Genomic DNA, 25,611 nt, shown 5'->3' with positions numbered 1-25,611 from the left:
TACAGTACCTCGCAATAGTGGAGAACAATTTGAACGACAGTACGTACCCACAACCTAATTTGTGTCGCATTCGATGCTGAGGGTTACTTGTTCAATTACTGGAGGGAAAGCCCTCGAGCGGGGAGGAACGCGAGACCGCTGGATTCATCCTCGATAGAATGAATCAACAGTTGGACAAAGGAGACTCATCTCCGCTAGTCGAAAGTTTGCAAGCACTCGAGTCCGCGGTCGATGGCTTGTGTCGCTTAGGCCTCGCTATCCGCCAGTCTTCTTCGACCAATTTGACCCACAGGATCGACCAGTTTATGCAGAAGAAGGGCGACGGAGGGGTTCTCGAAGGGATAGCATGCTTCCAACTCCAGATTCGACTGATACATAGGATCAAGCAGGATGCGAAAGCCGAAGACAGCGCTAAAGGGTCCGGTAGGGTCGGAGCCACATTATCGTTATGTCAGCAGCTTGCGACGTCGGTTGCCTTTCGGTATTTTGGCATCCTCTATCTTCGCAGTCATTCCGAAAAGATTGAATTTAAGCGCGAGACAAAGCCAAAATCACTGAAGCAATCCACACCAAGTCCAGTAATTATACAGACACAGCCCACAGCGCCCAAACTCAGCACTCAAGGTCCGTCGGCAATCCCTCAGTACCTACGCGAGCAAGATGCACGATCCGACACGGACCCGAGCATACCAGAATCAGTAGAGGCAAAACGTATATACGCCTCGCGCAATATCGCTGTTAAAACTGGCAGCAAACGTCACTCTTCAGGCGGGGGGTCAGTGATCTCTGTCCGACTCACGAATGCAACGTATCCCGATCCTCCCAAGTTGGATTCCACGCAAATAAATGGCCTTTGCCCCTACTGCTGCAAACGGTTTCCATGGCATCACTTTGCCGACAAGATTTGGTGGGAGTAGGTAATGTCTCTCTCCACTTCAATATTGATATTCACTGCAGCTAGGCGCCACGTCGAAAGCGATTTCCAATTGTACACATGTATCTCCGAGAAATGTGCCGAGCCGCCACAGCTATTCTCTCGATACGAGGACTGGAAGCAACACATGGAGAGCGAACACACCTCAACGTGGATGCAAAAGATCCACAGGCCGCTGAATTGGAGATGCGAAGACCACGACGAGCCACTGTTTACCGACGAGAAAGAATTCGAAGAACACGTAAAGCTTAAGCACTCCGAACATGCCGAAAGCCCCGACCTAGAAATTTTCAAAGGATTGTGTCAATTGCGCCAACCCCGACGCCCTGATACATGCCCGGTGTGCAACTGCGTCCCTGATAAGGTAGTACCAATTAGCGCAAGCCGAGGCAGCGATGAAGTTCGAGAAGCGCTCTTGCTACACGTCCGCGATCACATCAAAGAAGTCGGATTCATGTCCATCGACTACGTGAGAGACTACGATGCAGAAGACGTTGACGCATCGGAGCAGCGAAGCAGTAAGGTTTCATTGGGTGAAAAGGACGACAACCGGATGGCGCTCGAGGACGGAAAATGGCACAGCGGAGAATGGGTTCCTACAAATGAGGATCTCGCCAGCTATGTGGACCCAGAGACCTTACTGGTGCCGTCAGCCCCGGACATGCTCAGCGAGGACTACGACTGGACGGAAGTGATAAATTTTTGCTCCCATCAATCTGATCATGAGCAGCCGCTCTACCAGACATTTGAACTTGCGAAAGGTTTGCTGGGTGCCAAGCATCGCGAGACCATCAACTGCCAGAGTGGCCTTGCTAAATCGCTCGAAGGCGAGCAAAGATTCGAGGAAGCAGAGGATCAATTCAGACAAGTCGTGGAGCTGCAAAAGGAAACGCTCGCGCCAAAAAGCGATATCATCAAGAGTTTGTTTGATCTGTCAAGGGTACTGAAACTTTTGCAGCGAGATCAAGAAGCAGCAAATCTAGATGCTGAAGCCCACGAGCTGGGAGAAGAAAGTATGAAATATGACCCTAGACTCATACAGAATTTGAAGCTGACCCCACTTCTAAGAGCCAGATATAGATGACCTCGAGCCAGTGATGGACGACCTCGAGCTCGAACTCGAAGACCTCGATAGTGCTCTACCTGAGTCAGACACTCTTACGGCCCGCATACTAGAATCACTTTGTGAAGGGACAGCCAGTCTCAAATCCTCAAATGGTCATGTTCCATTTCTACCCGAAGGCAAGATAGAGCATGTTTTTACGAAGACCAAACTCACTCAAGAGCTGCGAAGATACGATCGCAGCCGTGTAGAAAAGCTTGGGAAAAATCCATGTTCCGATACATATCTTAATGAGCTCTCGGATTGGATCTACCAACATGGCAAAAAGGTCCTTGCCATCACACTGTACTGCGCGCTCGATGAGGCTGATACAATGGTTGCAATGGGTATGTTCCGTAAATATAATTTTGGTGATAATGAGCTTCCTGTCGGAGAGTTTGAGGAAGCTCCGGATCACATATTGAAAGCCTTTCCTCGTAAATACTGGACGCAAATACGGCGACAACATTTCTACGACCATCAGTGGAAGTTTATTGTACCTGTTTTCACTCGAGCAAGGTATGATTACGACCTTGATCCCAAGGAGATCTTTCCATTCACTTTGGATTCGTCAACATTGCCCAAGGTTGGTGCTTTCGGGGCGGTGTACAAGGCTCGGTTTCACGAAAAGCATCTGGAAGATCAGAAAATGCTCAATGTGAGTTTCTTCCACTCTCATGGATCAAGTGGACTTATAGATCGTTTAGGTCGCTGTGAAAGAGATCAAGATCTCCTCTATTGGCCGAAACAAGACAGACATAGACAGCACATGGGAAAGAGAAGCAGTCGTGCTGAAAGAGATAAACAAGCTCGGGCATCCTCATATCACACCATGCATTGCTGCTATTCGACGAGGCGATGGTCGATATTTCATGTTTCCATGGGCTGATGGCGATAACCTCCGCGACTTCTGGGATCGCACCCACAGTAGTCCACTGACTCCTGAGCTGGTGCGGCACGCTATTGGTCAATTGTGCGGATTAGCGGAGGCCCTCGAGCAACTCCACAATATTGAGAGGAACTCATCAATTCACACAAAGCCGATTTTCGAGATTCCTGAACTAGAGAGACCAAGTCATGATGTGCCCTTCATTGATATTCACGATGAAGACGGTAAAATCAACGAGAGTCTGGGGGGCAGTCATAGAGTCTTTATGATCCATGGCAATCTGAAACCGGAGAACATCCTCGTCTTCTTAGACGCCGAGCAAGGCGATAGTGTTTTCCGTATCGCTGGCATGGGCATCGCCAAGAAACATATCGCCCGAGCCAATTTTAGGGAGGAAAGTACGGGCCCGATGTTTACCACTAGGCGATACGAACCACCAGAAGCTACGCGCGTGCAATCGCGGCTTTCCGATATCTGGTCGATGGGCTGTATCCTTTTCGAATACATCATCTGGCTACTATACGGCAATACTGTACTGAAAGAGTTCAGTCGGGAAATTGACATGGATGAAGGACGATATTACGAAACCCGAGTTGGAGGCCCACATCCGGAACACGCAATTCGCTCGGTAGTCCGTCGATGGATGGAGCATATCCGGAAAGACCCGGAATGCTCTCAGCACTCTGCCATAAGAGACTTACTAGATATCGTACAGAACAAACTTCTCGTCGTCAATTTGCCACCAGATTCGGCGAGCTCTTTAGCTGCAGGTACTGGTCGGCTGTTCGTACAACCTGTAGAACCAGATTCAATCACAAGATACCGGGCAAAAGCAATCGACCTCCGAAACGCTTTAAGGGAGATGCTCGACAAAATCGAAGTCGTTGGACCAGGTTATTTACTCACGGGAAAGAGTCGTAGTAGTATTGGACCTCTAGACGGCGGTACTAGTCTCCTTTCCGAGGGAGCCGCCTTTAAGCGCAACGCAGCATTGAAGCCAAATAGCATTAAGCAGCAAAAGGCGCCTTTGACACAGATCCATGCGCGCAGCTATAAAGTTGACCATACCTTGCCGACACTTAAAGGATGGGACTTCCCGATTGACAACGAATTCGGTGAGATGGTAGCTGCTCGCGTGAACAGCACAGAGGCTTGGCCCAGGGAATTCTCCCAAATATGCGCTCAATGCCGAGAACTCAACTTCCTCACTGCAGGTTTCGTTTTCGATGAAGAGATGACGATTCTACAAAAGCGATCAGAGACTTGTACATTGTGCCGACTCATTCATGAGGCTGCCCAGCTCGGCGCAGATGCAAAAAGCCAAAGAACCCGAATCGAACGTCAGAGCTCGAAGTTAGTGATCACGTCTAATCCATTGCCGGTTTTGTCTATATTTCGTGGACCCGACCTGAAGATTCCTCTACCACTCCAGCTGGGCTTTCCTATATTACCAAATCCTAGATCATCGGCTTTCTTTGCAATATTGAATCTCTGGCTCAGCGACTGCGACATTAACCACCAAGACTGCCACGTCAGCACCAAGGTCTTCCCCACAAGACTCATAGATGTTGGAACATACACCGATTCTAGATTGTGTCTGATAGAAACATATGAAGAACAACCGACAGACCATCGATATATCGCACTCTCGCACGCTTGGGGTGATGTCAACCGGTACCCAACCTTCAATACCGTGCGAAAAGATGTAAGCGGAGCCAAGCGAGATGTTGAAAGCTTGAAAGAAAGGATACCCTACGAGGAGCTTCCCGCTACCTTCAGAGATACTGTTGATAGCACCCGGGCCCTCGGTATCCGTTACTTGTGGATAGACTCCATATGCATCATCCAAGGTCCCGACGGCGACTTTAGCGAGGAAGCAAAGAAGATGGAAGATGTGTATAGCGGGGCGTTCTGTGTTCTTTCCGCGAACAGAGCCCAGAATCAACATGATGGGTTCCTTAAGCCGCGTCCTCAGCCGAAGTATGCCACTCTCACTGGGCCGGGTGGTCACCCATATTACGTATGTCAGGCTATAGACAACTTTGCCGAAGATGTCTTGGAGGGCTCTCTAAACCAACGAGGCTGGGTGCTCCAGCAACGCGCTCTAGCACGTCGTACGATATACTTCTCCGAGGCTCAGACCTACTTCGAATGCGGGGGCGGAATCCGTTGTGAGACGATGACGAAGATGCACAAGTGAGTCAGTTCATAGCCCTTAGCGCTCGAAATTCACTAAACGAACTCGATGTAGCAACATGGCGGATTTCCTGGGTGACCCCAAATTTCCCACGAAAGTTATGCGCACCGAGTCTCGCGCGCTGAAGATCTCAGCCTTCCAAGATCTTTACCAGACTTACTCTCGACTCATCTTCACTCGAGACGACGATCGACCGTTCGCAATTGCCGGGATTGAGAAACGGCTTCAGATAGCCTACAAGGCAAAGGGAGCCTACGGAATCTTCGACGATGGCCCGGGCGGAGCATTATTCCATAGAAGCTTGTTATGGAAGCGCAGCGAAGAAGACATGGAGGACTCCAGAGGCGCCACCAGACATCAAAGTGGAGCCATGCGGCTCATCAACTTCCCCCCTGAGAGAAACATCCGAGTACCGAGCTGGTCATGGATGGCTTATGTCGGCGGAATTGAGTACACAGACCCACCCTTGGGATCAGCGGACTGGGCGAAAGATGAAATCTCGCCTTCTCTCGACATGACTTTTCTGAACGCAGTGATTAGGGATTTTAATCTTGCCGGGCGCCTGAAAGATGAGGCTCATCTCACGTACGATATTGAGAGAACTGCGTCCGACAGCCGACGAACTCAATGTGTCATTGTGGCAAGGTCCAAGGGGGAAAAGTATGATCGGGACAAGACGCACTATGTTCTTCTGGTCACAGAAGAGAGAGAGCTCATGGATCGCGGAGAGAAGGTGTACAAACGCGTCGGTGCCGGCTTCATGCCTGGGAAATACATAGCTCTGCATGTTCCCGGGATACCGGCGAAGATTTACTAGTGCGATATTTTGGAAAGCACAGGTTGTGTTTCACGGTCTTTGGTGTGAGGGCGGAGGACCAGGCTCAGCAAGACTTCATGTGTACCATTCCAGTCCCTTTAGCATCTATATCAGTCTCCTACCGATTTGAACTCGTCGCGTAATTCTGGAAGCCGCAGCAAAATGCATTACATGAACTCAGTAGATCAGTTTCCTGAACATCCTCATGAGACGAGATGGTCATAAACCCGTGGTGTCGCTTCCTAGAGGCCTAGGAAAAATTCTCCTGCTGCTGATCTAGTTGAACTTTTAGTGTTGTGATGTCAAGCACCTGACATGAACACAAGGCTACCGTGCGGGGCTGTGGACTTTTTCGAAAACCCTTATTCAAATTTTCTGAATAGCGTAAGAAATTTTGATTTGTTACTGCGATTCTAGACCTCTGTCGTGCTCATAATAAGGCTTACAAGACTCTATTTAGCTTTACTAAGGTCATGTAATTTGACGTCTCTTGTGTATCTCATCACTCGTCATTGAGGCTTGTACAACATATTGATTGCCGACACGGTACTCGGCTATTTTTATTAGTTGAGCTAAAGCCAGCTGCTGAGTCTGCGGACGCTCCACTCCTTTGCGGCCATCCGAGAAAATGTCAGGTCATGCAAACCTAACAAAGTTGACCGGTGAAAACGACACGTACTGCCATACTGAAAAGGTTGCCTGTATCAAAATCTCTGAATGTGGGAGGTCTTGCGACATTGACTCTCGTTATAATCAGGCCTATCGTAGTATCTGGCTTCCATAGGTTATTTCTTCTTCTGAAGCTTCAACCTAGGTACTGAGAAGTCACCTGATGCTCTATTAGCAATAGACCTCACCGAAGGTTGCGTTCAAGAATCTGCCCACATACGCACTGATAATTATCGCGAGCTTCAGGGCGGAAGGCACGAGCTTCCGAAGGAAGTAGGCAACGCGCACTTGCGACGTGACAACGCGCACTTGCGACGTGACACGCGTTTGTCTCTTCTCAAGGCAGACGCGCCCAAAGTTCCAGGCTGGCGACGCCACCACCACCTTAGCCTGCTTGTGAAGAACCAGCCGATCGTCCAACGCGGCTTCACTGAAGTCGTTGTTGGCATGTGTGACGCTTACAGAACAGTGCGCAGAAGATGGATGCTTGACAATGGAGGAATCGGGACTGGCCATAGACACCTACCCTCGACCACACAGAGCATCCGGACGGCCTCGATAATGTTACAAGGCAACCGGCGCATGACTTGCACCGTCGTCACCGGCCCTCTCCCCACGCCTCGAACGCCTGCACCCACCCGCTTCCAGTCACACTTTGCACACCCAAACGCGCCCTTCTGCAGGCACCCGCACAATCACCCGCAAGATTCTCCCGAAAACTGTCTCTTTCACAAAAAACTTTCCCCCAAGCCTCCCGAGCCTCCTTCGTTTTCTGCCAAACCGGCCCCCAACGCGTATTATTCATCACTGCCTGACCGTGGCAACACGCCCTCAGCTGGCATCTCCCCTCCCTCGCAACCCCGCCTGTTGGCCATGGCTGACCGCCTGACCGAGCATCGGGGGCTCTGCAAATGTTTGGCGGACGTCATGCGCGCATGAACGGGCGGCGGTCAGCATCTGTGGCTGGTGGTTGGGTTGTGACGTGATGATTGGCGGTCTGAGTGGCTGATGGGTCGGGTCAGCCAATCAGGCGCTGAAGCGGAACCAGCCGAGTGACGCTGCGCCTCAGGTGCGGTTTGCCGTGGCTGCGGCTCTGCGACTCCGCCGCGTTCATGACCAAGCGTCGTGATGGGGGGGTGGGTATGATGGAGAGGGTGAGACAGAGGGTCTGGAGAGGTGTATAAAACTTGTGGGTTGGGGACGTCGTGACTTTTACCTTCGCTGTAGCACACAGACAAAGTACGGATCACAAAGTACAACCGCATCGCATCGCAGTTCAAGCTTTCCGTTCTCTTGCATACCACGGACATCATACCCGCCAATCAACACTACCACCTGCAGCCAATCACAATGTTCTCCTACCACAGCACTCGCACGCGCGAGCGCAGCCCCCTTTTTGACGACCACGACGACGACTACTACTCCGCGCGCCGCCTCGTGCGCACAAACTCCAAGCGCGCCTACGACGATGACGACGACGAGTTCGACGACTATCCCTACACCAACAACCACAAAAACAAGCCCTCACGTGCTCTTACCATTCGCCAGCCCTCGCAACTAGAGAAGTATAACGTCTGGTCAAGGCCGGCGTCGTCGTCGCCAAAGCACACATCGTCAAAGTACTACCGCTCCTCCTTTGACAACGACGAGGACGACGATCGCACAGTGAGGTACAAGTACACGACCACGCGGTACTCCCCTGCGCACACCCACACCCACACACGCTCCGACGATGACTCGGACCGCGAGCGCGAGTTCAGGCTCAAAGTCAAAGCCACTTTCGGCCGGCCCAAGTCGAGCCACTCGTCTGAGCGCAAGGCGATGGCGTGGTCCGGCGACATGTTTCGCACGCGCGAGAAGTGGGTTGATGAAGACTGGGAGACGCGCGAGCGGGAGCGGAGGCGGGACTCCTTGTTCGATGATGAGCGTGTCGGAGAGAAGAGCGTGCGGTTTCGCCGGGTGAAGAGGACGAAGACGGAAGAATGGAGGCCATTGAATGGCTTTAGGCGGTAGTGGTTTCCCTGTTCTTATTGTTGTGTTTGGCTTTTGTATCTCTTCGCTGTTTCCTTATCTGGCTGATAGACGGGGCTGGCGTTTGCTGGTTGGCATTTGCTAGACTGACTCGTTAAAGGATTGACCGCATGGGTCGTTGGCCTCTCTGGGTTACGGCGTTGGAAATAGGGATTTGGATCTGGTTCATTGGCCTTTGCGCACATCGACCTGGGACGCGCATTATGTTGTACATCACTTATACCTATGTCTCTTACCTTGGATTAGGAAAAAAAAAATAGTAATGGATAGGTCGTGGAGGATATGTTGCTCGTTCTTGCGTCGCCAGCGTGCTCAATGTTGAGTGAGAAATTGTATATGCAAAGGGATTGAACAATCGTCCCCAGAACCATGAGACCTCTCGTGGTCGGTGAGCTTCTTGTAGTGAGCTTCCACTGTTCCCCTGTATTAAGTAACCGTGAGGAGATTACGGGAACCTACCTCCGACTACCGAGATGAACGGAATGAAAAGTAAAAACGTATGCAGAGTGGAGTGGGCGCAATGCGAAGTGTATGGGTGTATCTTTGTACTTTTTGGGTTCCTGGCCTGCAGACCAAGACATAGGGGTCCTCGTGCGAAAATCAATCGCGTTGGCGTAATGCCTACTATCCGTATTTGTCCTGACCGCCGTCCTGGGCCTTTTCTTCATCTACCAGCCATGCTTATCGTGATTCATGTCCCAGCGAATTGTTTGCGCTCATCCCATCTTCGCATTCGAGAAGTCCATCTCGGGATGCTGCTGCTGGAACTGCTTGAGGATGTCGAGCTTCTTCTGCTCGTCGCTGGTGGGCTTGCCCATCTCCTTCTGGCGCTGGTCAAACATCATCTTCTCGACCATGCCGCGGGTCTCGCCGTCGAGGTCGCCGAGGTTGCTGTTCTCGGGCTGGATCTTGGAGGTGTCGATCTTGGGGGCGGTGGTTACGACGTGCGCCCACCACTCGAGCTGGTTGACCTTGTCGAGGTGCACGGCGATTTCCTTGCCGCCGGGGACTGTTTCGAGGGTCCAGGTGGAGTCGTCGACGTGGATGGCGTGAGGAAGGTCGCCCTGGGCGGGTTAGCAGTGCACACGGCTCACTTTGCAGGGCTGCGCACGTCGATGATGGGGTCCTGGCCCTTGATGGCGACCTTGAGGTGGCTCCGCGTGAGCTTCACGTCCAGGTCGCGGCCCTTGTACTTGGCGTCGATGGAGATGGTGACATCGAGGTCCTTGATGGTCTGGGACCACTTATAGGGCAGCGCGGCCTGCTCGGCATCCTGCTTGGCCTTTGCCTCGGCGTCGAGGCGCTTCTGCTCTTCGGGGGTGGGTTCCGGAGCCGACATGGTGGGCGTGGGCGTGAATGTGTCGGAATGGGCGCGACGTGGGGTTGGGCCCGCGTCATCGAGGGCTAGCACAGCACCCTAGCTTGTACGTGGCCGTGCACCTTCATTCTACTGCCCCCGGGGAGCCCTTCATCTTCACCAGAGCCCCTTGCGTGCCGCCCACAGCACACTTGCCGGTGCCCATAGCCCGTTGCTGCCGCCCCCGACCGCCCCGCGATGCTGCTGTAGACTCCGCGCGCGACACGAAGCGAGCACGAGAAAGCTGCCCGCCCGAGCCCTGACCGCCCGCGAAACGCGCCCTGGAAACAAGCCAGCGGTCCGGCCCCGCCGTCGACCCGAGCGCATACCTGTACCAGCACCAGCTGCCTGCCAGATGACGAGCTCCTTCGAGAAGAGCGTCAAGGGCGGCACCAAGATCAAGGTGCGCCCGCTCCCCGTGCTGGCCCGCTGCTGCGATGCATGCTAATGCGCCCAATTGACAGCTTGCCGCGCCCAAGTCCAAGTATGTCGAGCACATCCTCGTGGCCACCCACGCCGGCGAGGCAGGCGTCGCCGAGATCTTCCGCGCCCTCACCAACCGCCTCCGCGACTCGACATGGACCATCGTCTACAAGAGCTTGATCATAGTCCATCTGATGATACGCGAGGGCGAACCTGAGGTCACCCTCAAGTTTCTGGCCAAGAACCCCCGCCGGACGCTGGCCATAAACCACTTCACTGAGGGTACGTGTGCGAACAGGGAAGGAGGCTCGGGTGGATGCATCTTCTGCGCCATGCGAGGTTGCGACAACAGCCCCTGGAACGCTGCGCTGCGTAATCTTATCCGCGGAACAGGCACAGCTGACCACTGAACAGTGCAGACCCAGGGCGGCAACATACGCAACTACGCAGAGTACCTGCTCTGTCGCGCCGAGCAATATGGCGCGACCAAGATGGACTACGTACGAGCCGGAGAAGGGCGGCTTAAGCGGCTCAACATCGAAAAAGGCCTGCTTCGGGAGACGGAAAGTGTCCAAGACCAGATCAAATTTCTGCTCAAATGCGAGGTATGCACCAATGCCCTGCCCATACGAGCGATGCCTGACCCGTCCAATAGCCTTTCCACGAAGAACCGGAAAACGAGATAACATTGACTGCTTTCCGCCTGCTCACCATGGATTTACTTGTGCTCTTCCACGTCATGAACGAAGGAACCATTAACGTTCTGGGTAAGACGCTTTCCAGTGCCCTATGCGACAGGTTCTGATATTGTAGAACACTACTTTGAACTTTCGAAGCCGGATGCGAAACGCGCTCTTGACATTTATCGGACCTTCGTTAAACAAACCGACCTGGTCGTGCAATACCTGAGCGTCGCTCGGTTACATGAACACTCAACAAGATTAGAGATACCCAAGATTAAGCACGCGCCGACGAGCCTGACCCAGGCATTGGAAGAGTATCTGAATGATAAAGACTTTGAGGTCAACCGCAGACAATATCTGGCCGAGCGCGAAGCGAAAAAGTCTGGCGGGAAGACCACAAATGGAACGAGCAAGCTACTTTCCGACTCAAGACCCGCCGCTACATCGACCACATCCCCGACTCAGGCTTCAGCACCATCGAAACCACCGGATGTCAGCCTACCGTTAATCGATTTCTTCGACTCAATAAATGACAACCAACAAACAATGGCACAGCCGCAAGCACAGCAGTACCCTCAGCCGACAGGTTATCAACAGCCTACTATGCAGATGCCGCAAACTGCCGACTTCCAACAGCAGCAACAATCTTTCGGCCAGCCAGACGGCCAGTCAACGAATCCATTTGCTCAAATGCAGCAAGGAATGCAGCAGATGAATCTACAGCAACCGCAGCAATCTCAGTTGCAAACTCAATTCACTGGTGCTGGTTTCGGCGGCTACACTCCCCAGCCGTTCAGTCCACAGAACAACCTCTCGCCCATGTCCCAGAACGGCATGCAGAATTTCGCACAGCAACCTGCCATGGCCGAGCCCCTACAAGCCCAGCCCACTTCTACCAACCCTTTCCGCGCCTCCATGCTCCCACCCGCACAGGCAGAACCAAAGCTCCTCGGCAACCCAACAGGCGCGTCGTCGCCTCTCGGCCGCTCCCCCACAAACCCTTTCGCCAAACACACCACCGGCGGCTTCCAGTCATCGTTGTCGCCCACCAACGAAGGCGCCGTCGCCTCCCCATTTTCCGTCCCCCAAATTCAATATCCACAGCAAACTTTGCCGTTCGCGCCACAGCAGCAGCAGCAGCAGCAACAACAACCCCTCCAGCCGACGCCCACGGGTACGAATCCCTTCGCCCGCGGCGTCTCGCCTGTGCAGGGCACGCCGTCTCCGCAAGGCGGACTGACGGTCCATGCGACGGGGAGTACGAAGTACGTATCCCCTACTAGACATCCCCCCCTTTCATTTATTATATTTGATACTGACCAAATGTACCAGTCCCTTCCGTCAGTCTGCCTTCGTAAACCAGGCCACAGGCCAGGGCTGGCAGAACACCGGGTCCGGCACACTCGGCGGCATGCATCTCGATGCCGTGCCTACCACCAGCGTGTTTCCCCGCCCTGGCCAGCAACAGCAGCAACAACAGCAGCAGAATTATCTAGGCTAGGGGCCTGCAGTTGAAGGGCTGCGGCTGAGAGGTGGAGACTGCGCGGCGGGCAGGCACCGTGGGTGTGACACGGGCATTTAGCAGATGCGTGGGCGTTGGGGCGAGGGGGATATAGATGGAAAAGCCAAGGGCAAGAGGAGGAGTGCGAGCTGCAGCGCGGCGTTTGGGCGATCGGAAGGCACTTGGGCTTGGGGTTCTGGGCCTGGATATGGATATGGATCTGCGTCCTGTCACGGCGACAGCGATAATAGTGCCGGCGGGCTCGAGAGCGAGTGCGGAATGGACATCCTCGCGCTGGCGGCGGAGCTCCGGGAGTCGCGCGCGAGGCTTCCGAGGAGGATCGCACGGCTGACAAGGATCTTGGGCGGTAGCGAAGGGGCGCTTTTGTAATACTATTGCTTGGTGTGTGGAAGAGGGGACGGAATGATCGCGCTCAGAACAAAGGTCATGATTAGACATGGATACAAGTGCATAATTACTATTGTTGGAAAGGACGTCAATGCTGCTGCGTAGGGAGTGTCTGTCTATGTAGTGTATTGTATATGCCGATATCTCTACCTGCTGTGACGACGGAATGCACGCCGGCTACCAATATGCCCGTCTCTCCACAGGCCGCCCAAAGCAGATGCTATGCTATCAACTTTCCAATATTCGCCGCAACGCCCTGCCCATTCCTATCCAGTGACCGCCCAAACGCCATAGCTCCTGCCATGTGCGCTGCACCCCCGCAAGGGCCATATCGTACCCAAATCCCACGCCTCGCCCACCCGCTCACGCCAAGCAGCACAATCAGCAGACACATCACTTAAGAGCCCTTTGGCCGCGGCATCGCTTTATGCTTCACGCTCCACCCCTGCATGCTCCTCCTCGCGCCCAGCGTTCTCCTCTGCACCCCACCACCACTCCCACCCTGCAGCGTACCCATCGACGTCGTGTGCAGGGTCGTCGCAGGCCGGAATCCCGACGTCGCGGGCTCGCTCGTGCGGTCCTTATCCTCCGAGGAGGTCACGATGGGCTCGTTGTCCGGCTTTGTGGGGGATGATGAGAGGAGGACGTGTTTTGAAGACGGTTCTTCGGTAGCGGACGTCTTTCTTGGCTTGCTGGCCATAGGACCTGTGTTTAGGGTGTGTGTGGGGAAAGATGGGGCTTGGTAGGGGTGGTGTGGCCGGGGAATTTGTCTGTTAGAGACGTCTGCGAGTGGGCGGGTGAACAAAGCGGGCGTTTTTCGTAGGAGCGGCTGAGGTTTGGGGATGGGAATTGGGTCTTGCTCTTCAGACATGGAGCTTGCGGAGCGCTTGAAGAAGCCTGTGATGGCGCCCTGGCCTGCTGCGCGCGGCTTGCTTTTCTTCGTTTGTGGGGGGTTCGTACCGAGCCTGTTAACCTCTTTGTACACCGGTTTTGATGACGTGCCAAGCACGTTGACTTCGCTGTAGATGTGTTTGGTAGAGGCGTTGGCGCTTGCGAGCATTCGTGCGTTCTCGGCTTCTTGCTGCAGAGCTCGTACGTCTCGGGCACTAGTGAACCCCCCGTTGGTCAGACTCTTACTATACCCTCCTCCAGGGTATCGCTCCTCGACGACATCGTACTTAACGCCGCCCAATTCGCGCGTCGAGTGCTCGACCTTTGGTCGCTTGGCCCATGGCTCTGCTGTGGCGTTCCATCCGTTGGACCAGGGTTCTGTACCGTCTATCTCATCTCGTGTATACGGGTATTTGTCGTCTTCAATACGCTCTACTAAACTTCGGGCAGTTTGAACCTCCGTAGCAAGTGGACAAGCTCGTCCGAGTATCTGTGCCAGGTCCCTTATAGCGGTGGACCCCATGCTCGGGCCACTTCGACTGAAAAACTTCTGTATGGTGGCGTCGTCAACGAACTTTGACAAGACAGTGTCATCCGAGGAGGCGAGCTTCACAGGGCAGCTCAGGTACAAGAGTCCCTTGGCTCTGGTCATGCCAACATACAGCAGACGTCTCTCTTCATCGTGGTCTTCTGCTCGAGAGTGAGGAATTGACCCCATATAAATCGCTGGAATGAAGACAACCGGCCATTCAAGTCCTTTGGCGGCGTGAATCGTGGAGATGGTGACCTGGCTCACTTCCTCTCCATTGGGCTGTTCCACAGCAGATGATAGGGTAACGTTTGCAAGGAACTTCGAAAGAATATCGGCAGCCGTGTCTTGACGTTGTTCAATGCCCTCGACGATAGGTAGCGCGTCGTCGGCCACCTCTTCACCATTTGCAACACTTGTAGCCATCTGTGTCGCTTGAGATACAAGCTCCTCATAGTTTGCCCACCGCTCTTTGCAGTCTTCCTTGTATGTGCTCTTCAGGTAGGCTTCGAGATTGATCTTGGTGCTGACATGATCGATAAGGCCTAAAAGATCGCACGAATCTTCTTGTTGGAGTTTCTTTTGTGAAGTCAGTACCAAATTGACGAATGTCTCGATGCCAAGCTGCGCCGGTTTGGCAATCTTTGATCGAGCCTTCTTTCTGCCCTGGGCGATAGCTAGGATGAGTTTCCAAAGAGAAGTCTTCTCCTCTTCCGCTTCCTTCACGAGGGATTTGACGGTACTCTCACCGATCTTCCGGGACGGTCGATTGATGATGCGCATCAAAACATCATTGCTTTCCGGTTGGTTGATGATGCGTAGGTAGTCGAGGACTAATTTGATCTCCGCACGGTCAAAGAAGCGTAAGCCACCAACCATGCGATAAGGAATTCCTGCCTTAGCGAGTGCTCTCTCAATGGATAGTGATAGCGCGGCTGAGCGAATGAGGATGGCATAATCGTTGTGGTTCAGCAGGCCGGCACTAAGTGTTGTAATCCGTTGGATCTCGTCAACAATCCACCACGCTTCAACTTGTGCAGTGGCAAGATGGCGAAGAGTTGGTTGCTCACCCACGCAGTGGGTCGCAATGAGTGGCTTCTCGGGACGTGTTTCGTCTTGCTCAATAACAGCCATTGCTGTGGTCAGGATACAACCAGAAGATCGGTAGTTCATCTCGAGATTGATAACGGAAGAATCAGGATAATCCCTTCGCATCTTGCGGAGGTTCTCAATCTCTGCTGCTCGGAAGCTGTATATACTCTGATCCGGGTCGCCGACAATCGTGATGCGGCCCCTTGCTTGTGCTAAAAGTTTCATCAGCTCATATTGCACGTTGTTCGTGTCTTGGTATTCATCGATAAGCACGGCCTGTATGCTAGAAACGCATTGAGGGTGCTTTTGAAGAAGCTCCACGCATCGTACGAGCAGGTCATCGTAGTCCAGGAGATTTTGGGACCTAAGTTGCTCTTCATACTCGAAGTAAACATTTCTGAACTCATGCTCGTCTGCCTTCTTCAGAGTGGCGGCGAACTGCTCTGCGGACACATTGCGGGCCTTCAGTCCAGAGATTCGACCGCGAGCCTGGTCGGGCGGCACAAGGTATTGCCGGGAATCGATGATCCGCTTAATGATTGACTTGCTGTCGGTGGTGTCGGCAATGCCGAAGTTCTTTGGAATACCGATCTCTTGGCCATACCGAACCAGGAACCGGCGGGCGACTGAGTGGAAGGTCCCCAAGATCAACTTTTTCTCAATTCCTTCGCCAACGAAGCCGCAAATCCTCTCTTTCATCTCCCGCGCTGCCTTGATGGTGAAGGTGCAGACGATAATGTTCCATGGTTGGAGTCGCTCGTGGTTAACCAGATACGCGACGCGTGCAGTGAGTGTTTTCGTTTTGCCAGACCCGGGCGGCGCCAGGACCTGGAGAACGGACGCAGGGCTGGTGACAGCGCTCCGTTGTGCGTCATTGAGACCGTCTAGCAGCGTCTCCATGCCGGAGTTCACGGAGAGGCTGTCCATGTGAACAATGTTGGGGTGGTGAAAGGAAGCGTGGCGCGCTAGTAGAGTGCTTCATCCCAAAGCGGAAATGGCTCGCCACGTGCTCACGTGACGATAAAGGTTGCGATAAGGCAGACAAGTCCACACCTGTCCAGCACACTGCGGGCCTTGCTAAGGCCTTTTGAATCTGTTCGGAGACACCCAAATTGGCACATGCTTCAGACAAGTAGCAATCATCACACATACAGTCGCCATTTCGGGTCAATCATCCCTGACTTAGCGCGGAATTGTACGTGTCGCTACAAGTCGACGTGTGCAGTTACTCCCGAATTTTCTTCGTTCCGTCTTGACCATTCTTTACAGCACCTCTGGAAAAGTCTTATCATCCTGTTGCTCGAATATTCCTTGTCCAATATGTTCACTGGCGTACTCTTTAGTACGACCTAGTCGCCTTACAGCAGGTTTATCCATCGATAGACATTAGCACACAACACTTCTTTGATTTTTTTGCCGAGAAAACTATAGAATCCAGTACAAACAACGGGCGCTTTGCAATTGCTTATTATCACAGTGGACCGACATAGAACTTGATAGGGTTGACCCAAACCCATCTTCAGTCCACATTAGTTTCACTCCGAACAACTTCAAATTTCTGTACGCTGCATTAGACTTCCAACTCTCGAACTCGGGATTTCTTGCGAACATCCGATCCAAGCGATCTATTCTTAGTTTCCATTCGAGGCCGCTAGAATGGATACGAGGACCCCACCTAGTATTTTGGGGGCTGACACCAGCCGATGATCTCGGACTTTCTCCCGAACCTGCGCCACATGATCTGGGGTTCCCGACGCTTAAACGCAGGTACGGACAATGTTTCGCCACGAGTACGGTCCGATGCTTCCTTATTCGCCCGGAGCATGGCTGATCGCCTTTGATCGCGTCTGCATGACAGCCGAAGTCGTGTCCGGTAATGAGCGTAACGGAGCCTGTCGAGCTGTTCCGCAACTGCTTCCATAGCTGTGTGAACGAAGAAATAAATGCGAAGTACGACTTATCTCAAGCGCGGAACTACATTCGCATCTTCCTGTTGGTTCGTCCCCTTCGTGTTCCTCCCGCATCAGTTGCGGTGTACGATCTCGTAGCTGGCGTAGCTGTCGGACGAGCGCAAGTTGAGTACCTCCAGTTCTTGAACTCACAGTCAGACTTCAGATGTATATAAAGACTGATCACCTCGATGGACAAGACCGCGCATCTCAAGTCTAGTACTACAATCGCTCATCACACGTTCAACGCAATCTAACATCCCACTGATCACCACTATGCGCGCTCATATTTTCGCCTCCGTCCTTCTGGCCGCTTTGGCATCGGTCACGGCCTCCTCTCATAAGAACGGACCTTGTACAGGCAAGGACGGTGTCCAAGGCGTTTGCATTTCCACGAAGTCATGCACTAGCGGTGGTGGCTCGTACATTAGCAACGCTTGCCCAGGCCTTCCAGACGACGTCCGATGCTGCACCAAACCTTCATGTCAGAAAGCCGCCCAAAAGGGCGATTGCCGTTTTGTGGACAAATGTGGTAGCGGAAAGACTACGATCACTGGTCTCTGCCCCGGGCCCGACTCTTTCAAGTGTTGTGTTCCTGAGGGTGGTACTACACCGAAGCCTCCTACTACACCGAACCCGACACTTAATCTGGGTCAAAAGATCCTGAAGAAAGCGCAGGAGCAGAAGGGTGTTCCTTGTAAGTTTGCGCCACACCTCCTCTTCGGCGTGGCTCACATGCGACAGATCACTGGGCCGGCGGCAATTGCAAGGGTAAGACTGGAGGCGGATTCGACTGCTCTGGACTCGTTTCATGGGCCATTTGCCAAGTAACTGGTCGTGACCTCTTCAAGGAAGGTCTTCGAGTCACACGCTCGATGTACTGCGCGAGTGAGAAGAAGCTGAAGTACAAGTGAGTTCAGATTGAACACACTTGGTTGGGAGCATACTCATCCTTCGCAGGAAAGTTCCCTTCTCTAAACGCCGTGCGGGCGATGCCGGTACGTCCTCCACTACTACGTTACATGCATTGCGTAGTTCGCTAACAATAGAGTTCAGTCTTCTTCGGTGGCAAGTGTGATTGCACCAACAACCCTGGCGGTATCCACCATGTGGGTCTCATGATGGACGATGGCTACAACATGTTCAATGCCTTGAAAACTGGTACGAAGATCAGAAAGGATAACTTTAAGAACTGGAGTGAGAAGGCTTGCCCTTACGTCATTCGGTTCTAGTGAGCAATTATTCCTCCTATACATGATCAATCAGCAAATCGATAGGATTGGCAGTTGTGATATTTACAATTTTTCTTAGACTACATTATAGAATTCGTCTTTGGAATGATATTCGGTAATTGCAACTAAACCGTGAGGCCAGTACGCACTGGACGAATGATTGACCCACGTCATTTCCATTAAAATATATATTGGTTCGGACTGCGCTACAGAGAATCGCATTTTTTGGAACATGAATCTTTCGAGCTATGAATGGGGTTTTCATCAGTAACATTAGAATAAGATCCATGGAACGTGCAGGGAAACCTGACGGTTTCAATGCTCATAGATTCGAGCAAACCTGCTAGGAATACTAATAGCGATTGCTCTAGATGATATCTGTGAGACTCGAAAGCTTATAGGTTGAAATATAGAGTGAAGTAGGCTTTCATTTTAGTAGAAGCGATTCGGTACCATAGCATGGTTTCTTGACGGTGGTCCTGACATGTCCTTACTCGCAACGTCTATATGATGCAGTGGTTAGGCTCGAAATTGTTACCATTCGCTGGCGCTTCCTTGCTCTCGGCATATTTCTGTGCACTTTTTGCTCATCTGATTTTCTACAGAGAGTGATCCCATTGAATTACAAAGTCCCTGCGCGGATTCTGCATTTCGCTGTGGTGTACAGCTGATGACGCGGCTGCAGTGCGGGGAACGCTAGACCTTTTCCATAAAGAAGTCACATCGCGGCTCAGGCTCGGAGGAACCGGAAAACGAGGCTTCAGCCTGGTATTTCTATTTCCGAATTGGAGAACCTACTCTGAGAGGTACACTTTGTTCTCTTGTAATAGCAGTTATTTCATTGTGCATCGTAGCCTCCTGCAAAACAAGTCAACGCATCCGTCAATATGTCCAATTTGAACATCAGCAGTCTCTTTAGCGTTAAAGACATGATCTTCGTGATCACTGGGGGCGGTTCCGGTATTCCTCTCCCCAGAAAAACCAAACCGTGAATCTCTGACAACGCCCAAGGTATCGGAGCCATGTTCGCCAAAACACTCGCGACAAACCATGCCTCTAAAGTCTACATTCTTGGTCGACGTATTCCTGCCCTTGAATCCGTCGCTTCAGATTTTCCGAAAATTATCATCCCAATACAATGCGACATCACCTCCAAAGATTCCCTTTCAGCAGCTGTGTCACGAGTCGAAACAGAATCCGGTTTCGTAAACTGTGTGATCGCAAATTCCGGAGCTACTGGTCCAGACATGTATGGTTTGCCGAAAGACCGCAAGCCAAGCTTAGAAGAGGTTCAGAAGTACCTGTGGGAGACGCCAATGGCGGACTTCACGCAGGCTTATGAGGTAAACACGACCGCATGCTTTTACACGCTCGTCGCGTTTCTGGGGTTGCTAGGAAAGGGCAATGAGAGTGAGGTTGCAAAGATTATAGGTGTGAAGAGTCAGTTCATTGTCACAGGGAGTATCGGCGCCATGAGTCGAAGGCCGGGAATGGGATTTGCGTATGCTGGTAGTAAGATGGCGGTGAGTTGCCATTTCCCGTCGACGAAAGTGAGAAGGTAATCCGAACAAGGACTGATAGAACTTTCCAGATCATCCATATCGTTAAGCAGCTCTCCACGATGTTGGCGGATTGGCGATTTGACATTCGTGCGAATTGCTTCTGTCCGGGTGTTTACCCGAGCGATATGAGCAAGGTATTCCTAGTTTGTCTGAGAATGCATCAGTGACTGACTCTTTAGGGATTGATGGGAGATAACGATCTCACGGCTGAAGGTTCTATCTCACCAGAAGTGGTGCCTCTTACACGAGCAGGCACTGCCGAAGACGCTGGCGGTGCGCTCGTCTTCATGTGCAGTAGAGCTGGCGCTTACACAAGTACGTACCCAAGACAATATCACGTTATACCCGTGCTAACCGACTGTTGCAGACGGCAACGTATTGATTTCTGATGGTGGGCGTATGTCGATTGTGCCTGCAACCTATTAAATTACAATATGAGCCCTGCATGGCAATTCAGGTCCGAGAATGCAAATTGGGCTTGAGAGAGTCATGAGCCCTCGTGCATGACTATATTTACTCTATCCATGTTTGACTATCACACAAATTGCACCAATTGCCGTCTCGTCAGCTCGCCTTTCTTCATCCTTTCAACCATTTCATTCACTGCATCCAGGCTTTTATGGATTTCAATTTCTGGCTTGATGCGATGCTTCGCCGTGAAATCGATGGCTTTCTTCATCCGTTTTGGAACACCCGTACTGTCTCCCTTCACCCTATAGGTCCCTCTTGCAATGTCCAATGCATCAAACGTGACGCCCGCAGCCGGCAGTCCTACAACCATGATAATTCCGCCAAGTTTGACGAGAGGCGGAGCGCTCTTGTAAGCGGCTGTGGCTGCACTGAATACTGCGACTGCATCAGCACCCTTGTTCGGTCCACGATTCATTACAGCTTTGGCTTCCTCGAAAAAATTGGGATTGGAACGACTGTTGAAGACAGCATCTGCACCTTGCGATTTGGCAGTTGAAAGAATATCATCGTTGATGTCGATGCCAATCACTTTGAAACCCATGGCCTTTGCGTACTGAACAGCTAATTGGCCGAGCCCACCGCATCCGATAATGGCGAGCCATTGGCCAGGCTTCAGCTCGCATGAATCGACACAATGGAAAGCTGAATAAATCAGTAAATGAAGCGATTATCTGAGTCCCAAAAGTCATCACGTACCTGTGATACCACCACAAAAGATCGGACTTGACGTCTCTGGCGACAGTTCCTGTGGCAAAATTATGCAGCTCGTTGCATCGACTGCCGCATACTCAGCAAACAGGCCTGGTTCGTCAAAGCCATGCACCCGACTCTTCTTCGTCAAGCAATGATTGTTATGGACTGCACACCCCTCGCAGTCATCGCAGTAATTGACGATGTAGGTGAAGCCTATACCATCGCCCACTTTGAACCCTTTGTTCTCCGCTGTAGAATGAATTTCCTCGATGTACCCGGCGCCCTCGTGCCCAATAGTTATAGGCTTCTCATGGGGCATGGCCATAGACATCAAGTCGGAATGACATAGTGACGCAGATGCAAGCCGGACGAGGAATTGGCCGGGTCCTGGGGTCGGCTTCGGGACTTCATTCACAACCACCTTCTGCTGTGCCTAGTCTGATGAGCATTCGATACTCGCAATTAGAGTTAGTATGTACGTACTGGATCCCATTGCGCCGCCTTCATGTTCAATCAGAGAATTGATAAATATTGGGTTTTTTTGATGTCAGAGCGTTCCTAGAGCATGCCGGCTCACGACTGAATATCTTCGGGGGTTGCACGTAAGCTAGGCCGTCCATGCTGTGTATCCCACGTGCTCCCGCGTTTTGCAACCATCTGGATGTCGGCTGTTGCATAGTGGGAGTGTACTTCCGTAGTGGCGCTTGCACCCTGGGAAGGCGTCCCTAGTTCGCTCCTGCGCCCCGCACTTACTTGCCTGCCCAACCCCACAACAGTGTCGTCTTCCGCTGGTCTCTGTATTCCGGTGCCAAACCGCGGATCTAGCGACAGTCACATGGCGGATAATGTACTCGTTTCCCTTCTCTGGATCGAATGAAGCGGAAAATGCCCTCCGAGTCTAACCCACGCGTAACGCGCGACGCGTCGTGACAGCTGCTATCTTACTTCCTGATGAAAGTCGTCAGGCGTGGATTTCCACTACGTATCTACTCATTGCAGCGATAGCAAGCAGTCGATCTTTCGCAAATCGTTCTGGTCTTTTCATCTCAACAAGTACCCAATCAACGCATCCTCAACGCCCAAAATGCCTGTAGACTACGACCTCAAAGGCAAAGTCATCGTCCTCACAGGCGCAGCATCAGGGATTGGGTACGAGACATCTCTCCTCCTCGCCCGTCAAGGCGCTCACCTCTCCGTTGCCGACGTCAACGAAGCTGCGTTGAAAGAGAAAGCCGCCGAGATTGAGAAAGTCAGCACTGGCAAAGTCATATACACCACAGTCGACGTGCGAAAAGACGATCAGGTCAATGCTTGGATAGCGAAAACAGTTGAAAAATTTGGAAAACTTGATGGTGCAGTGAACCTCGCTGGCGTTGTGCCCAAAGTTATCAATAAAGAGCGAGTTGAGGATTTGAATAATGAGGATTGGCATTTCGTATTAGATGTCAACTTGCATGGTGTAATGCATTGTATGAGGGCGCAACTGCAGAACATGAATGAGAAGGGAAGCTTGGTCAATGCAGCTTCTATATGCGGTGTAATTGGGTTTCCGAAGAATGCAGCGTACACTGCATCGAAGCATGCAGTGATAGGGTTGTCGCGAACCGCAGCGAAGGAAGTCGGCGACCGTGAAATCCGAGTGAACTGCATAGCACCGTAAGCCACCATACGTTCTGTTCTCCACTATCAGACAGCTAACTATAGCAGTGGACTGATCGATGGTCCTATGCAGCAAGCTTCAGTGAAGGCTAGAGGTGGAGAGCAAGTGTGGAAACAGCAGATCATGCGTCGGGGAACACCTCAAGAAGTCGGAGCGCTCATTGCATGGCTTCTATGTGACGACACGCAGTACATTACCGGAACAGTGCAGATAATTGATGGTGGATGGGTGTGTTAGGACGGAAATCAGTATTCATGATACCAAGCTCCGCACGACCAATTCTATGCCACTCCTAACGCTCCTATAGATTTGCTTGGTGTTTCTCCAACGCTTGAAAGTCTACATCACTCTGACCCTGCGTTTGAAGATAGCTATTGCTCGTTCGCGCAGTGCGAGCATATGCAAGATGTGCCATTCCTATATTTGTAAAGGATACATCTGGAATAATTCAGCCCCATTTCACCGGCAGATTATCCTCTCACGATTTAAAGTTAGCCTTTCATGAGCGCAGTAGGAAGTGGTAGAATTAAACTACTGATCATAAGCTGCCAGAATCTCGTCAAAATACTGCTTAGTCCTGTCCTTCAGATCGGGATGTGTAGCCACCCATCCCCGGTCTTCCTTGATACCCGTAACTATCTTCTCCGCAACCTCACTTGGAGGCACTCTCCTAGCCGCCCTCCTCTCCACCTTGACATTCAGAGGCTCACCGAACCGTTCCGGCCGACTCCGTTCGCTCTTCATGATCTCGGTTTGCGTACCCGCAATAACAACGGTTGTTACTCCGACACCATGAGTGGCCGCTTCGGGGCGCATAGCTGCTCCCAATGCATGCACAGCTGCCTTCGCGGATGTATACGGACCATGCAAGGAAACCCAATTCGGGACCATGCCCGCCTGAGACCCATTGATCACGATGTGTCCTGAGCCGCGAGCCACCATATCTGGATAGAATGCCTGAATGCAATACGTAGTTCCATTCAGCACTACTCCATATACCCAGTCCCAGTCTTCTTCGCGATGCAAGTGGTAATCTCCGCTTGTAGTGACACCAGCATTGCAAACCAGTATATCGACCTGCAGACCCGCTTTGGTAATCTCATCTTTTAGTTGTTTGATAGATTGCCGGTCCGATACGTCGCACACGATGTCGAGAACTTTGACATTTGGACATGCTTCGCGGATCTTTTGCGCTCCTGCCGCGAGTCGCTCCTTGCTCGTGGATGAAATGATAATGTTGGCTCCTTCTGCAGCGAGTTGGAGGGCAAGCGCAAGGCCGATGCCAGTGCCGCCGCCCGTGATCAAGGCCGTTTTTGAGGCGATGTCTTTCATCTTTGGTTTTGTGAGTAACAAGATGTGAGAATGATGAGGTATAGCACGTGTACAACGATGGTATCTCAGAATCTCGCAAGGAAAGCTTTGGCTTTTCGTCACGGATTCGCTGGAAGATACACACGGCTTCGCAGGACGTCTATCTTCCTCATCTGGCACGGCAGAACACAGGCACGCGCCACAGGGTATGTTCAACCGCGACGCGTGTATCGGTTGCGAAAAGTACCCGTTCCCGCCAATGCGCAGCCATACTAAGCGTCCCCACTTCGCGGCACACCCCGCATTCCGGGAGCGAATGACGTGTATGTAAGGGTCCTGGAAAACAAAGGTCCGGATTTGGCGCTGTGTGTGCTCGCCCGAAACTCGAGATGCAGCGTAATCGGGATCGTCCTGGAGCATACAGCATGGAAAAGAATATCCCCGCTTTCATTGGACTGTCTGCTGACCTAACATACAGTTCCTGTTGAGCTTTCGCGCGCAGTCTCGGTTGTGAGATCATTTGTTCCACCCAAAATCGCATACTCAAGATTTTGGCATTCTTGATATACAGGGTAAAGTTGTGCACTTCGTTCGCAATCCGGGACCATTGGGAGTCAAATAAGCATGCCGCCTCTGCACAACCACGTTTTCAACCACGTTGCTATCTCGGTTCCCGATTGCGACAAAGCAATTGAATGGTATGGAAATGTATTCGGCTTCAGGAGATTGAGGTAAGTTTGTAAGAAACACAAAAGCTAAACTCGGACGGGAGAGAATGCAGGATATCTACCTGATAGAAGCTAATCCAGTCGGTTCAGAGGCGATCGCATGACCGACCGCGCCGAAGCGCAGGACGCACCAATTTTCAAGATATACGACTCCAAACTGCACAAAGTCAAAATCGCGTGGCTTGGTACAGGCAATAGCGTTGGTTTCGAAGTCTTCGAATTTATCGACCCGCCGAATAAGCCATCTCCGGACTTCGAGTATGCCAAAACGGGCTTCTTCCACATCGCTGTCACTTCGCCGGATGTCGATGCCGCAGTAGCGAGAGTACTGGAGAATGGTGGAGACCAGGTTGGGGAGACGGTGATCATGGGGCCTGAAGATAAGGCTGCGTATGTGCGGGATCCTTGGGGGAATGTTGTGGAGCTTTTGAGTTGCAGCTTTGAGCACTTAATGGCGAATAAATGATGTTATAGAAGCTTTT

The 25,611-nt window shown here is 52.1% G+C and overlaps 12 protein-coding genes across 12 annotated transcripts; 8 read left to right on the top strand and 4 right to left on the bottom strand.

Annotated features, from left to right (window-relative positions):
- Window positions 1-2,031: 2,031 nt before the first annotated feature.
- Window positions 2,032-3,658, top strand: CC84DRAFT_1084953 (uncharacterized protein; the record flags this gene model as incomplete). The annotated part of the gene is made up of 3 exons (XM_018174075.1): window positions 2,032-2,473; window positions 2,757-3,110; window positions 3,249-3,658. Coding segments are annotated over 3 exons (1,206 nt in total), but the record flags the coding sequence as incomplete, so codon positions are not given.
- A 9-nt stretch (window positions 3,659-3,667) lies between these two features.
- On the top strand, window positions 3,668-6,030 carry CC84DRAFT_1139435 (HET-domain-containing protein). Its single transcript, XM_018176237.1, has 2 exons — window positions 3,668-5,121; window positions 5,177-6,030. Exons 1-2 carry the CDS (start codon window positions 3,788-3,790, stop codon window positions 5,937-5,939), a joined length of 2,097 nt encoding a protein of 698 aa, XP_018041068.1. The 5' UTR covers window positions 3,668-3,787; the 3' UTR covers window positions 5,940-6,030.
- Window positions 6,031-7,575: 1,545 nt separating this feature from the next.
- Window positions 7,576-8,628, top strand: CC84DRAFT_491936 (uncharacterized protein). Its single transcript, XM_018186503.1, has one exon. The coding sequence runs from the start codon at window positions 7,959-7,961 to the stop codon at window positions 8,619-8,621; it is 663 nt and encodes a 220-aa protein (XP_018041067.1). The 5' UTR covers window positions 7,576-7,958; the 3' UTR covers window positions 8,622-8,628.
- Window positions 8,629-9,355: 727 nt separating this feature from the next.
- On the bottom strand, window positions 9,356-9,978 carry CC84DRAFT_1184642 (nuclear movement protein-like protein nudC; the record flags this gene model as incomplete). The annotated part of the gene is made up of 2 exons (XM_018180763.1): window positions 9,356-9,703; window positions 9,751-9,978. The coding sequence occupies 2 exons, from the start codon at window positions 9,976-9,978 to the stop codon at window positions 9,356-9,358; spliced, it is 576 nt and encodes a 191-aa protein (XP_018041066.1).
- Window positions 9,979-10,351: 373 nt separating this feature from the next.
- CC84DRAFT_1184641 (ANTH-domain-containing protein) lies at window positions 10,352-12,603 on the top strand (the record flags this gene model as incomplete). Its single annotated transcript, XM_018180762.1, has 6 exons — window positions 10,352-10,399; window positions 10,461-10,701; window positions 10,834-11,024; window positions 11,075-11,186; window positions 11,233-12,367; window positions 12,435-12,603. 6 exons carry the CDS (start codon window positions 10,352-10,354, stop codon window positions 12,601-12,603), a joined length of 1,896 nt encoding a protein of 631 aa, XP_018041065.1.
- Window positions 12,604-13,408: 805 nt separating this feature from the next.
- CC84DRAFT_1082485 (UvrD-helicase-domain-containing protein) lies at window positions 13,409-16,423 on the bottom strand (the record flags this gene model as incomplete). The annotated part of the gene is made up of 2 exons (XM_018173987.1): window positions 13,409-14,405; window positions 14,532-16,423. 2 exons carry the CDS (start codon window positions 16,421-16,423, stop codon window positions 13,409-13,411), a joined length of 2,889 nt encoding a protein of 962 aa, XP_018041064.1.
- An 862-nt stretch (window positions 16,424-17,285) lies between these two features.
- Window positions 17,286-18,722, top strand: CC84DRAFT_1256471 (uncharacterized protein). Its single transcript, XM_018184629.1, has 4 exons — window positions 17,286-18,169; window positions 18,217-18,382; window positions 18,433-18,470; window positions 18,529-18,722. The coding sequence occupies exons 1-4, from the start codon at window positions 17,749-17,751 to the stop codon at window positions 18,702-18,704; spliced, it is 801 nt and encodes a 266-aa protein (XP_018041063.1). The 5' UTR covers window positions 17,286-17,748; the 3' UTR covers window positions 18,705-18,722.
- Window positions 18,723-19,503: 781 nt separating this feature from the next.
- CC84DRAFT_1139423 (short chain dehydrogenase/reductase family) lies at window positions 19,504-20,708 on the top strand. The gene is made up of 5 exons (XM_018176236.1): window positions 19,504-19,664; window positions 19,716-20,227; window positions 20,296-20,400; window positions 20,446-20,581; window positions 20,634-20,708. The coding sequence occupies exons 1-5, from the start codon at window positions 19,592-19,594 to the stop codon at window positions 20,690-20,692; spliced, it is 885 nt and encodes a 294-aa protein (XP_018041062.1). The 5' UTR covers window positions 19,504-19,591; the 3' UTR covers window positions 20,693-20,708.
- A 93-nt stretch (window positions 20,709-20,801) lies between these two features.
- CC84DRAFT_1237682 (GroES-like protein) lies at window positions 20,802-21,937 on the bottom strand (the record flags this gene model as incomplete). Its single annotated transcript, XM_018183913.1, has 3 exons — window positions 20,802-21,379; window positions 21,434-21,863; window positions 21,914-21,937. 3 exons carry the CDS (start codon window positions 21,935-21,937, stop codon window positions 20,802-20,804), a joined length of 1,032 nt encoding a protein of 343 aa, XP_018041061.1.
- A 211-nt stretch (window positions 21,938-22,148) lies between these two features.
- Window positions 22,149-23,327, top strand: CC84DRAFT_1237680 (3-oxoacyl-reductase; the record flags this gene model as incomplete). Its single annotated transcript, XM_018183912.1, has 2 exons — window positions 22,149-23,086; window positions 23,138-23,327. Exons 1-2 carry the CDS (start codon window positions 22,515-22,517, stop codon window positions 23,325-23,327), a joined length of 762 nt encoding a protein of 253 aa, XP_018041060.1. The 5' UTR covers window positions 22,149-22,514.
- A 294-nt stretch (window positions 23,328-23,621) lies between these two features.
- On the bottom strand, window positions 23,622-24,607 carry CC84DRAFT_1256469 (NAD(P)-binding protein; the record flags this gene model as incomplete). The annotated part of the gene is made up of 1 exon (XM_018184628.1): window positions 23,622-24,607. Exon 1 carries the CDS (start codon window positions 24,420-24,422, stop codon window positions 23,622-23,624), a length of 801 nt encoding a protein of 266 aa, XP_018041059.1. The 5' UTR covers window positions 24,423-24,607.
- A 170-nt stretch (window positions 24,608-24,777) lies between these two features.
- Window positions 24,778-25,595, top strand: CC84DRAFT_1256468 (Glyoxalase/Bleomycin resistance protein/Dihydroxybiphenyl dioxygenase; the record flags this gene model as incomplete). Its single annotated transcript, XM_018184627.1, has 2 exons — window positions 24,778-25,132; window positions 25,220-25,595. The coding sequence occupies exons 1-2, from the start codon at window positions 25,026-25,028 to the stop codon at window positions 25,593-25,595; spliced, it is 483 nt and encodes a 160-aa protein (XP_018041058.1). The 5' UTR covers window positions 24,778-25,025.
- Between the last annotated feature and the right edge of the window lie 16 nt (window positions 25,596-25,611).

Source organism: Paraphaeosphaeria sporulosa (assembly GCF_001642045.1).
Source record: "Paraphaeosphaeria sporulosa strain AP3s5-JAC2a unplaced genomic scaffold CC84scaffold_2, whole genome shotgun sequence".
Classification (NCBI taxonomy): domain Eukaryota; kingdom Fungi; phylum Ascomycota; class Dothideomycetes; order Pleosporales; family Didymosphaeriaceae; genus Paraphaeosphaeria; species Paraphaeosphaeria sporulosa.
Note: the sequence above shows the minus strand (reverse complement) of the source record. Positions and strands in the feature narration are given on the sequence as shown.

Excerpts from the sequence above, each read along its gene's own strand:
- CC84DRAFT_1139435 (XM_018176237.1), top strand. The coding sequence starts at position 3,788 with ATGCTCGACAAAATCGAAGTCGTTGGACCAGGTTATTTACTCACGGGA. Across the intron at positions 5,122-5,176 it reads ACGATGACGAAGATGCACAA|CAACATGGCGGATTTCCTGG; the intron begins GTGAGTCAGTTC and ends AACTCGATGTAG.
- CC84DRAFT_491936 (XM_018186503.1), top strand. The coding sequence starts at position 7,959 with ATGTTCTCCTACCACAGCACTCGCACGCGCGAGCGCAGCCCCCTTTTT.
- CC84DRAFT_1256471 (XM_018184629.1), top strand. The coding sequence starts at position 17,749 with ATGCGCGCTCATATTTTCGCCTCCGTCCTTCTGGCCGCTTTGGCATCG. Across the intron at positions 18,170-18,216 it reads GGAGCAGAAGGGTGTTCCTT|ATCACTGGGCCGGCGGCAAT; the intron begins GTAAGTTTGCGC and ends CACATGCGACAG. Across the intron at positions 18,471-18,528 it reads ACGCCGTGCGGGCGATGCCG|TCTTCTTCGGTGGCAAGTGT; the intron begins GTACGTCCTCCA and ends AATAGAGTTCAG.
- CC84DRAFT_1139423 (XM_018176236.1), top strand. The coding sequence starts at position 19,592 with ATGTCCAATTTGAACATCAGCAGTCTCTTTAGCGTTAAAGACATGATC. Across the intron at positions 20,228-20,295 it reads ATGCTGGTAGTAAGATGGCG|ATCATCCATATCGTTAAGCA; the intron begins GTGAGTTGCCAT and ends AGAACTTTCCAG. Across the intron at positions 20,401-20,445 it reads ACCCGAGCGATATGAGCAAG|GGATTGATGGGAGATAACGA; the intron begins GTATTCCTAGTT and ends CTGACTCTTTAG.